General features: G+C 37.6%; 2 protein-coding genes across 2 annotated transcripts; both read right to left on the bottom strand.

Moving 5' to 3' along the window:
• Window positions 1-5,552: 5,552 nt before the first annotated feature.
• On the bottom strand, window positions 5,553-6,522 carry ECM34 (Ecm34p; the record flags this gene model as incomplete). The annotated part of the gene is made up of 2 exons (XM_033910739.1): window positions 5,553-5,648; window positions 5,713-6,522. The coding sequence occupies 2 exons, from the start codon at window positions 6,520-6,522 to the stop codon at window positions 5,553-5,555; spliced, it is 906 nt and encodes a 301-aa protein (XP_033766630.1).
• Window positions 6,523-7,561: 1,039 nt separating this feature from the next.
• DFP4 (DUP240 family protein) lies at window positions 7,562-8,263 on the bottom strand (the record flags this gene model as incomplete). Its single annotated transcript, XM_033910738.1, has 1 exon — window positions 7,562-8,263. The coding sequence occupies one exon, from the start codon at window positions 8,261-8,263 to the stop codon at window positions 7,562-7,564; it is 702 nt and encodes a 233-aa protein (XP_033766629.1).
• Window positions 8,264-9,568: the final 1,305 nt, after the last annotated feature.

Below are 9,568 nucleotides of genomic sequence, written 5' to 3'. Positions count from 1 at the left end.
GTCATTTTACGGACACCCATCTATGATTCCGTATACACCTTATCAAATGTCGCCTATGTACTTTCCACCTGGGCCACAATCACAGTTTCCGCAGTATCCACCATCAGTTGGAACGCCTCTGAGCACCCCATCACCTGAGTCAGGTAATACATTTACTGATTCATCCTCAGCGGACTCTGATATGACATCCACTAAAAAATATGTCAGACCACCACCAATGTTAACCTCACCTAATGACTTTCTAAATTGGGTTAAAACATACATCAAATTTTTACAAAACTCGAATCTCGGTGATATTATTCCGACAGTAAACGGAAAACCCGTACGTCAGATCACTGATGATGAACTCACCTTCTTGTATAACACTTTTCAAATATTTGCTCCCTCTCAATTCCTACCTATCTGGGTCAAAGACATCCTATCTGTTGATTATACGGATATCATGAAAATTCTTTCCAAAAGTATTGAAAAAACGCAATCTGATACCCAAGAGGCAAATGACATTGTGACCCTGGCAAATTTGCAATATAATGGCAGTACACCTGCAGATGCATTTGAAACAAAAGTCACAAACATTATCGACAGACTAAATAATAATGGCATTCATATCAATAACAAGGTCGCATGCCAATTAATTATGAGAGGTCTATCTGGCGAATATAAATTTTTACGCTACACACGTCATCGACATCTAAATATGACAGTCGCTGAACTGTTCTTAGATATCCATGCTATTTATGAAGAACAACAGGGATCGAGAAACAGTAAACCCAATTACAGGAGAAATCCGAGTGATGAGAAGAATGATTCTCACACCTATACGAATACAACCAAACCCAAAGTTATAGCTCGGAATCCTCAAAAAACAAATAATTCGAAATCGAAAACAGCCAGGGCTCATAATGTATCCACATCTAATAACTCTCCCAGCACTGACAACGATTCCATCAGTAAATCAACTACTGAACCGATTCAATTGAACAATAAGCACGACCTTCATCTTAGGCCAGAAACTTACTGAATCTACAGTAAATCATACGAATCATTCCGATGATGAACTTCCTGGACACCTTCTTCTTGATTCAGGAGCATCACGAACTCTTATAAGATCTGCCCATCACATACACTCGGCGATATCTAATCCCGACATAAGCGTAGTTGATGTTCAAAAAAACAATATACCAATTAACGCTGTTGGTGATCTTCAATTTCACTTCCAGGACGACACCAAAACAACAATAAAGGTATTGCACACACCTAACATAGCCTATGACTTACTCAGTTTGAATGAACTGGCTGCACTAAATATTACAGCGTGCTTTACCAAAAACGTCTTAGAACGACCTGACGGCACCGTACTTGCACCTATCGTAAAACATGGAGACTTTTACTGGGTGTCTAAAAGGTACTTGCTTCCGTCGAATATCTCAGTACCCACAATTAATAACGTTCACACAAGTGAAAACACACGTAAGTATCCTTATCCTTTCATTCATCGGATGCTTGCGCATGCCAATGCCCAGACAATTAGATATTCACTTAAAAAGAACACTATTACGTATTTCAATGAATCAGATGTTGACTGGTCTAACGCTAGTGATTATCAATGTCCCGATTGTTTAATCGGCAAAAGCACCAAACATAGACATATCATAGGATCACGGCTAAAATACCAAAGTTCATATGAACCTTTTCAATACTTACATACTGACATATTTGGGCCTGTTCACAACCTACCAAAGAGTGCACCATCCTATTTCATCTCATTCACTGATGAGAAAACAAAATTCCGTTGGGTTTATCCATTACACGACCGTCGCGAGGACTCTATTCTCGATATCTTTACTAAGATACTAGCTTTCATTAAAAACCAGTTTCAGTCCAATGTTTTGGTTATTCAAATGGACCGTGGTTCTGAGTACACTAACAAAACTCTCCATAAATTCCTTGAAAAATATGGCATAACCCCATGTTATACAACCACAGCGGATTCCCGAGCACATGGTGTCGCTGAACGGCTGAACCGTACCTTATTAGATGACTGTCGTACTCAACTGCAATGTAGTGGTCTACCGAATCATCTATGGTTCTCGGCAGTCGAATTTTCTACTATCGTACGGAACTCACTAGCTTCACCTAAAAGCAAAAAATCCGCAAGACAACTCGCTGGGTTGGCAGGACTCGACATCAGTACTTTATTACCTTTCGGTCAACCCGTTATAGTCAATAATCATAACCCTGACTCCAAAATTCATCCTCGTGGCATTCCTGGCTACGCTCTACATCCATCTCGAAACTCTTATGGATATATCATCTATGTCCCATCTTTGAAGAAGACAGTAGATACAACTAATTACGTTATTCTTCAGGGCAAGGAATCCAGATTAGACCAATTCAATTACGACGCACTCACCTTCGATGAAGACGTGAATCGTATAACTGCTTCATATCAATCGTTCATTGCTTCAAATGAGATCCAACAATCTAACGATCTTAACATAGAATCTGACCATGATTTTCAATCTGACGTAGAACTGAACCCTGACCACCAGAGAAATGTCCCTTCAAACGTTCCGATTCCAACTGACTCCCCACCTCCATCAACTCATACTGAAGATTCAAAACCTATATCTGAAATCAATCTTCGTGCACCCAAAGAAGTTGATCCTAACATATCTGAATCTAATATTCTTCCATCTAAGAAGAGATCTAACATCCCCCAAATTTCTGCTACCGACAGTGCCGGTTCGGGTGGTATAAATAAATCAGATGTTCCTTTACTTACTCCTTTGTCCAAATCTGACACACAAAATTCATACCAAGCCAGTGAATCTGATGATTTCAGTGACTCAGACTCACACAGCGACATTGATACTGACTCTACAAACGTGACAATACCCAGTTTGGGTGGTATCAACAACAAAACTGTTCCGCAGATAAGTGACCAAGAGACTGAGAAAAGGATTATACATCGTTCACCTTCAATCGATGCTTCTCCACCGGAAAATAATTCATCGCACAATATTGTTCCTATCAAAACGCCAACTAATGTTTCTGAACAGAATACCGAGGAATCTATTATCGCTGATCTCCCACTCCCTGATCTATCTCCAGAATCTCCTACCGAATTCCCTGACCCATTTAAAGAACTCCCACCGATAAATTCTCATCAAACTAATTCCAGTTTGGGTGGTATGGATGACTCTAATATCTCTGCTACTATCACTAGTAAGAAAAGATCATTAGAAGATAATGAAACTGAAATTGAGGTATCACGAGACACATGGAATAGTAAGAATATGCGTAGTTTAGAACCTCCAAGGTCAAAGAAACGAATACATCTAATCGCGGCTGTAAAAGCAGTAAAATCAATCAAACCAATACGAGCAACCTTAAGATACGATGAGGCAATCACCTATAATAAAGATATTAAAGAAAAGGAAAAATATATCGAAGCATACCACAAAGAAGTCAACCAACTGTTGAAAATGAATACTTGGGACACTGACAAATATTATGACAGAAAAGAAATAGACCCTAAAAGAGTAATAAACTCAATGTTTATCTTCAACAAGAAACGTGACGGAACTCATAAAGCTAGATTTGTTGCAAGAGGTGACATTCAGCATCCTGATACGTACGATACAGGTATGCAATCCAACACTGTACATCATTATGCGTTGATGACATCCCTATCACTTGCATTAGACGATGACTCCTTCATTACACAATTAGACATATCTTCGGCGTACTTGTATGCAGACATCAAAGAAGAATTATACATAAGACCTCCACCACATTTAGGAATGAACAACAAGTTAATACGGTTGAGGAAATCACTTTATGGTTTGAAACAAAGTGGTGCAAACTGGTATGAAACGATCAAATCATATCTGATTGAACAATGTGATATGGAAGAAGTTCGCGGATGGTCATGCGTATTTAAGAATAGTCAAGTAACAATTTGCTTATTCGTCGATGATATGATATTGTTCAGCAAAGACTTAAATTCAAATAAAAGAATTATAGCAAAACTCAAGATGCAATACGATACCAAGATTATAAATCTAGGTGAAAGCGATGATGAAATTCATTACGACATCCTTGGCTTAGAAATCAAATATCAAAGAGGTAAATACATGAAATTAGGTATGGAAAACTCATTAACTGAGAAAATACCCAAATTAAACGTACCTTTGAATCCAAAAGGAAGAAAACTTGGTGCTCCAGGTCAACCAGGTCTCTATATAAACCAGAAGGAGCTAGAGCTAGAAGAAGACGACTACAACATGAAGGTACATGAAATGCAAAAGTTGATAGGTCTAGCGTCATATGTTGGATATAAATTCAGATTTGACCTATTATACTATATCAACACACTTGCACAACATATACTATTTCCGTCCAAACAAGTGTTAAACATGACATATGAATTGATACAATTCTTATGGGACACTAGAGACAAACAATTAATATGGCACAAAAGCAAATCTGCAAAACCAGAAAATAAATTAGTTGTAATAAGCGATGCCTCTTATGGCAACCAACCATATTACAAATCTCAGATTGGTAATATCTATTTACTAAATGGAAAGGTGATCGGAGGAAAATCAACAAAAGCTTCATTAACATGTACTTCAACCACAGAAGCAGAAATACACGCAATCAGTGAAGCCATTCCATTATTAAATAACTTGAGTCACCTTATACAAGAACTAAATGGGAAATCAATCATTAAAGGCTTACTTACTGACAGCAGATCTACAATCAGTATAGTTATGTCCAAAAATGAAGAGAAATTTAGAAACAGATTTTTCGGTACCAAAGCAATGAGACTTCGGGACGAAGTATCAAATAATAACCTCCACGTATGCTACGTGGATACCAAAAGGAACATTGCTGACGTGATGACAAAACCCCTCCCAATAAAAACATTTAAACTATTAACAAACAAGTGGATTCATTAGATCTATTACATTATGGGTGGTATGTTGGAATGAAATTCTAATATCATCTATTTAATAGTATATTATAATATGCGGTGCAAGAGGATGACATAAAGATTGAGAAACAGTCATCCAATCTAATGGAAGCTGAAATGCAAGGATTGATAATGTAATAGGATAATGAATGACAACATATAAAAAGAAAGAAGATAAAATAATAACACTATGTAGAACTATCGATTCCCTTTTGTGGATTCCTATATCCTCGAGGAGAACTTCTAGTATATTCTATATACCTAATATTATAGCCTTTAGTAACAATGGAATCCCAACAATTATCTAATTACCCACATAATTCTCACTCACCATCGCAGGCAGTCTCTGCTTTTTCAATATATGGTAGCAACTCAGCGATTGGTAGGTTAGACCAGGAGGAATTTCTCGAGGGTAAATAACTGAGAAAATTACGCTCGAAGAAATGTTCACAATCAGCTCCATCGAAGAAAAACACACATGAGCCCCAAACTTTCCGCTCAAGCAAGTATACGTTCATCCTCTTTGCAATTTTGTCCCAAACATTCTCACCTGACTTCTGCTTTTCACTGATTATAGTTGACAAGAATTGCATTTTATGTTCCACTTCCATTGAACAAAGTCTATCTGTTTCGAAGGACAGAAATTTAAAGAAGCAGCCAAATACGACTAAAAAAGTGGGAAAAGTAAAAACTGGGAGATATTCTGAAGACCGGATACTCATAACGCAGACAATAATGGTCATTACTATAGAAGTACGCTCCTTTATGGTCTTCTTGAAAAATTGAAAAATTTTAAAACGATATGATTTACCAGGAAGTTGAATGTTTTCTATTGCAATATTGCTTGAAGATTTTTGAGAATTGATTAGATTCCATTTTCTATCCACTTCTGCGAAATATACTTTCAGGGCTTCTTCAATATAAGGGTGTTTCCTAAAAATATTTAATTTACTGTCGTCGTCCATTGCCGCAGAAAGCCATAGAAGGGTTCTTCTAAATATTAAATGACAGCTGGAACCATCAAAAAAGTAATACTCAGTGTTCCAAAGTTTATTTTCGTACATATAGGAGTTAAAATTTACTGCAACACTGTCCCAGCTTTCCATGTCAATACTTGGCGTACTTTTAATTATTTCTTTAGCAAACTGAGTGATTTGTTTTCCTAAGGCACGTTCCCGATACATTTTAAAAGCCTCCCATGAGAAAGACAGTAAAAAACATATAACAATGGTAACGATGGTTGAATAATGCTTCAAAAAAAAACCTGAGCTCCTTTGATGTTCAGTTTTGATGGGGCCTTCCATGTTTGTGACAAATGGTTTTCCACCAGCGATACATGAATAAAACTTCCAGCCAGCAATAAGCATTAAACATAACAATAGCCAAATACGGAATGCTGAGCTATTGATAACCTCATAGCAAGACCAAGTAAAGAAACTTATAAATTCATTCTTTGGTAGTCTGGCATTGTTTTTGGATTCAAAAGCTCCAAAAAGTGGAGGACCTACACTCTTTTCATCTTCAAGGTGGAGACCTTCCATGTTTGTGATGATATAGTTCTGGAGACACTTTCTTGCACTTACAACTTCCTTGCAGTTCGTTTATATAGCTGGTAAATTCATCTGTTTCTGTAAGCTATGAAATGCCGCGCAAGCGCGGGCATATTGTGCAACAACATTATGGTTGAAATACGACAATAAGCAGAAACAGAGTCAAGTGGACAAAGCATGTTTCATGTTCGATACAAGAAATATAAAGATAGCATTGAAACGTTTATATGGTCCTCGCGAGAATTGTTGGAATGTAATTCTAATATCATCTATTCAATATTATATTATAATATGCGGTGCAAGAGGATGGCATAAAGATTGAGAAACAGTCATCCAATCTAATGGAAGCTGAAATGCAAGGATTGATAATGTATTAGGATAATGAATGACAACATATAAAAAGAAAGAAGATAAAATAATAACACTATGTAGAACTATCGATTCCCTTTTGTGGATTCCTATATCCTCGAGGAGAACTTCTAGTATATTCTGTATACCTAATATTATAGCCTTTAGTAACAATGGAATCCCAACAATTATCTAATTATTCACATAATTCTCAAGAATGAAGTGCTAACCATTGTAATGTCTGAACTCTGGAGACCACTTAAACCTCCGCGGCAAGCCACAACTTAGAAGCTGTCACTTAATTTTGCATAGATAATGTGATGTCGTCTAAGGAAAGGAACTAATGATATATCCCGACATGGTTGCGTGGATATCTTCTTATAAAGTACACATTGATCAAATTCTTTGTAACGCACTAAACACATACAGTAATAGTAATATTGTAATGCATTATTGTAATAGTAGGATCCTTGCAGTCATTCATAAAATTACAGCGGTAGACCTCCGCCCAAAATATGAGTTCTTTTATTTTATGAATCTAAATGCAGGCCACATATTTTCATGTAGAAAAGAACTCGGCCTATGACTATCTGACAACAAAAATTCATGTGACTCGATATTCTCTTCTTATACTTGATGCGTGTATGAAAAACTGAAGTAAAACTTAGAAATACTCTTCTAATCAAACTGTGATCTCTGGATACTTATCTTCCCAGTACTTGTCAACAGAATCCCTGTAAACGGATAATGCCTTAGAAATATAAGTCCCTAACTCCATATTTAACGTACTATTTCCAAAATCATTATTGTTGGTTATTCGATTATCTCTCATCTCCAGATCAGCATTTACATTATTCGTATTAGAGCTCGCAAGGGGCGGGGCAATCACCAACTTTTTGAAAACCTGATAGCAAGAATTACCATCATAGAAAAAAGATTTATCTGCACATATACCATGGTCATGTACGAATTGGTTCATTTCATATGCAATGCGGTCCCATGTGCTCATGTCCACATTGGGTTTATGCGTAATAACTTCCGCCAGCAACTTGAACTTACAATCATTATCAAGACAGCGTAACTTATATTTTGCACAGTTCAAGTACACGAAGAAGCCTAACATGTATGGTAAAATTATAATCGATAGAAACATGAAGGTGATAATCAAACCATTACTGTGTGCAGAAGATGCCAAGCAGATTAAGATTATCATAGCCATAATATAAATTACAGTAAAAGGGATAATTATGGTATTCCGTTTGAAGAAATAGGCGCATCTGCTGGGGCTTGTATCCCTTGGAAGGATAATGGTCTCAGCTTCACACAGTTTTCCTGGTCCTTCTGCTCTTGTTTTAGAATCGGATAGTAATAATTCTGAGCTCATTGTGTTAACAGGGCCTCAATTACTTTGATTCTGTCTCCACACCGCAATCAAATTGAAGTTAATATTTATTTTCTCAACCGTTTTACGTTGTTATAATTCAGGGCCTGAGAGCGGCAATATCTAGAACTGAGAATGAATATATTTCTTCTGCTCGCATGTTTTTTTCGAGTTTTGGACGCAAGACGGGTAATGATTGGGGCCCAAGTGCGTAATCTTGAAGGCGCGGCAGAGATGGCGGCCTCATTATAGTAAGACTAGCTCGCATAACCATCGTATGAACATCATCACGTGTGCAAATATGATGCTCTATTGCCAACAGTATGAGAAGGGTGGGATGAAATGAGGCTATATTCTAGTGTCCGTTCGATATGTGCCGCTATCATATTGTCATGCATTGAATGAAGGGTGTTAGGATAATGAGGTCATATATAAAGTTTTAATGTAGTGTCGGTATAAGAATATCACATTATGGGATCTGCACTCATACCATTGCCGATATGTTAGAAGGTATGCTGATGCTGCATAGTGGCGTTACATAGTGTTGTTATAGAGTGGCAGCATGTGTATATATTGCTATTATGGTATACGGTATATTGTCGTTGCACAGTAGCATCGGATCCAGCACATAACATTGAGTTACGGCGGTACTCAGAGTGGGGCAATTTTAGAGTTGAATAAATGAGATGAAAGGATGGCCTGATCATATTTATGATATTTCGCTTATGGTGATATGTAGTATATTTTTATGTTTAGGTGATTTTAGTTGTGATTATTTGGTGGTATTTATATTAGTACATATAAAATGGGTAGTGGATATTTGTATAAAAACGTTATAAAGCATGAAGTTAAGAGTATTTATATGATAATTGAGGTTGTGTGATCAGTTATAGATATTAAAATGTGGATAATCGTGGGTGTTATCGGTAAATGGCACAGGGTATAAACCGCTGAGGCAAGTGCCGTGTATGGTGATGTGGTGATGTATATGGTACTGATCGAGTGAGAGATGGATGGCCTTGGTGTAGAGTATTATGGCGGGTAAGAGGGGGGAAAGATGAGAAGAGATAGAGGAGGGTAAGATGAGATGGGGATAGGAAGGGATGGAGTTAGTGTTAGTGTTAGTGTTAGGGTAAGGGTGTGGTGTGGTGTGGTGTGGTGTGTGGTGTGGGTGTGGTGTGTGGGTGTGGTGTGGGTGTGGTGTGGGTGTGGGTGTGGGTGTGGTGTGGTGTGGTGTGGGTGTGGGTGTGGGTGTGGGTGTGGGTGTGGGTGTGGGTGTGGGTGTGGTGTGGGTGTGGGTGTGGTGTG

The sequence above is a fragment of the Saccharomyces paradoxus genome, chromosome VIII (assembly GCF_002079055.1).
Source record: "Saccharomyces paradoxus chromosome VIII, complete sequence".
In the NCBI taxonomy this organism is placed as follows: domain Eukaryota; kingdom Fungi; phylum Ascomycota; class Saccharomycetes; order Saccharomycetales; family Saccharomycetaceae; genus Saccharomyces; species Saccharomyces paradoxus.
This window is presented reverse-complemented; position numbering and strand designations above follow the sequence as displayed.